General features: G+C 52.8%; 1 protein-coding gene across 1 annotated transcript; it reads left to right on the top strand.

Annotated features, from left to right (window-relative positions):
- Window positions 1-350: 350 nt before the first annotated feature.
- LOC147448705 (expansin-A11-like) lies at window positions 351-1834 on the top strand. The gene is made up of 3 exons (XM_086521240.1): window positions 351-682; window positions 769-1063; window positions 1149-1834. The coding sequence occupies exons 1-3, from the start codon at window positions 499-501 to the stop codon at window positions 1450-1452; spliced, it is 783 nt and encodes a 260-aa protein (XP_086377366.1). The 5' UTR covers window positions 351-498; the 3' UTR covers window positions 1453-1834.
- The last annotated feature ends 360 nt before the right edge of the window (window positions 1835-2194 follow it).

Raw genomic sequence — 2194 nt, 5'->3', positions numbered from 1 at the left:
TGCCCTTCCTTCCAGATGAGGAAAGATCTTTTTGGCAAAGTACTCTAGGGGTGACTCGGCCCTTACTGGCGCAAAATCACTTTCATTAGGTGGCCGGTGCGCCCTAGAGAGCGGCAGAACCACGATGGACGACAACTCGCGTGACCACGTTGCAGCTGGACAAGCTGGAAGACAAAGGGACCCACTACTCTCTCAAAAAGCTTCTTGAGTGAATGCAGGGTAACGACTGTACGCACTCACAAACACGTCGCGAGTCGCGACTCTCTCTCTCTCTCTCTCTCTAGCAAATGACGGCTTGGTGCAAGAAAGTCACGGAGTGCAGAGGTATGCATGTGGGTTGAGGAGGCGCTGCATGATCTCCCTCTTTCCAACTACTTATACCCGCTCTCTCCCCCACCTGCCATATCGAAGCCGACTCCTCCTCTGTTGCCCACCCCTTCTCTGCACAGGTCATACATTATTGCCTCTGCGTAGCATAGCTAGTGCAGCAGCAGGGCCATGGCGCCGGGCAGCTCCAGCAGGCAGCAGGCCACCTTGCTAGCGTCAGTGCTCGTACTGCTGAAGATAGCCGGGCTGCCAGGTCTTCTGGGAGGGTACTATGGAAGCGGCGGAGGAAATGCAGGCGGCTGGAGCCAAGCACACGCCACCTACTACGGTGGTAGCGACGCCTCAGGCACTAACGGTGAGTAGTAAAGAGAGACCATGCTTGGGAATGTCCTTGTTTGAGACCTTTATATGTAACATGCTCTGTGCTCTTTGCTTTTGCAGATGGGGCTTGCGGCTACGGCAACCAGATTTCTGCCTACGGCACCCTCACCACCGCCCTGAGCGCTCCCCTTTTCAACGGGGGCGACACCTGCGGTGCGTGCTTTGAACTAAAGTGCGCAAGCGATGGGTGCCTGGCGGGACAGCCCTCTATCGTAGTCACGGCAACCAATTTGTGCCCGCAAGGCAGTAATGGGGGCTGGTGCGACTCACCCAAGCAGCATTTCGACCTCGCTCAGCCTGCATTTGGCCAGATAGCACAAATCCAGTACGGGCATGTGCCCCTCCTCTTCCGAAGGTAAGAATTTGTGCTGCTGCTCTGCGGCCGTTTCTATGGGGGATTCAAGGCTAGCGGCTAATTTTATGGATGTGTGTTTCCGCAGGGTGTCATGTGACCGGTCCGGGGGTATGCACTTTCAAATTAATGGACACCAATTCTTTAATTTGGTTCTGGTGACAAATGTGGGCGGGGCGGGCGACGTGCAGTCCGTGGAGGTGAAGGGATCGAGCTCGGGATGGAGGAAGATGGAGCGCAACTGGGGCCAGAATTGGCAAGACGGAGGCAACCTGTGTGGACAGAGCCTATCCTTCCGCGTGACCACCAGCGACGGTCGCAGCATCACCTCCTACGACGTTGCTCCCGCGGACTGGCAATTTAGCCAGACCTTTGCTGGTGGCCAATTTTAACAGCCCGCTGCGCTACCTATCGATCTCCTACTTTATAGATGGTCCCTGTTCGCTGTAGTCATAGTCCCATAGGAACTCCCCCTATCATGTATTAATATTGCTGCCCCTATAGAGTCACTGTCATTGTGGTTATCTCTCAAGTACTTGAGGCGTGTTCCTATGCCATCCCGTCATTAGGCCACCCAATACTTGGTGCTCAATCGACGGCCTTATTTATGCGCAAGCTAAATTGCTATCAATCTCTGTAATCCCTCACCGCGGTGATTGCAATCAAGCCACCCGGTACAAACCTGCCTTATATGTGACAACCCATTGAAAATTGCTAGCTACTTTTATCATGGAACACATACTTTTATCATGGAACACAAGCAAATTTCTTCTCTTTTGGTGGTCACAATTGTTTGGATATGAAGTGTCTTTGTGGCAATCTCCTTTTGTTGCCTTTGTTACCTTCACCTAAAGGTGTGGAAGTCAGTTGCCTTTTGAGACAAAGATTAGGATCACTAGTATGGCCGATCTTTCGGTGACTCCTCTCCGTGTGTGTGTGTGTGTGTCGAGCTACAGAAATGAGCTCTGGAGGGTCACTAGTCCATCTGTCGTCGAGCTACAGAAATGAGCTCTGGAGGAAGCAACTTGCGACCCGCTGTGAGGGAGGGGGATCCCTTCCCTTGTTGTGGTAGCCTGGGATTGTTCCCATTACATTGAAAACTTATCCCCTCTTCTCTCTCTCTCTCTCTCTCTC

This window comes from Adiantum capillus-veneris, chromosome 10 (genome assembly GCF_014529385.1).
Source record: "Adiantum capillus-veneris isolate H3 chromosome 10, ASM1452938v2, whole genome shotgun sequence".
Classification (NCBI taxonomy): Eukaryota; Viridiplantae; Streptophyta; class Polypodiopsida; order Polypodiales; family Pteridaceae; genus Adiantum; species Adiantum capillus-veneris.
The sequence above is the reverse complement of the archived record's forward strand: the minus strand, read 5'-3'. Positions and strand labels throughout refer to the sequence as shown.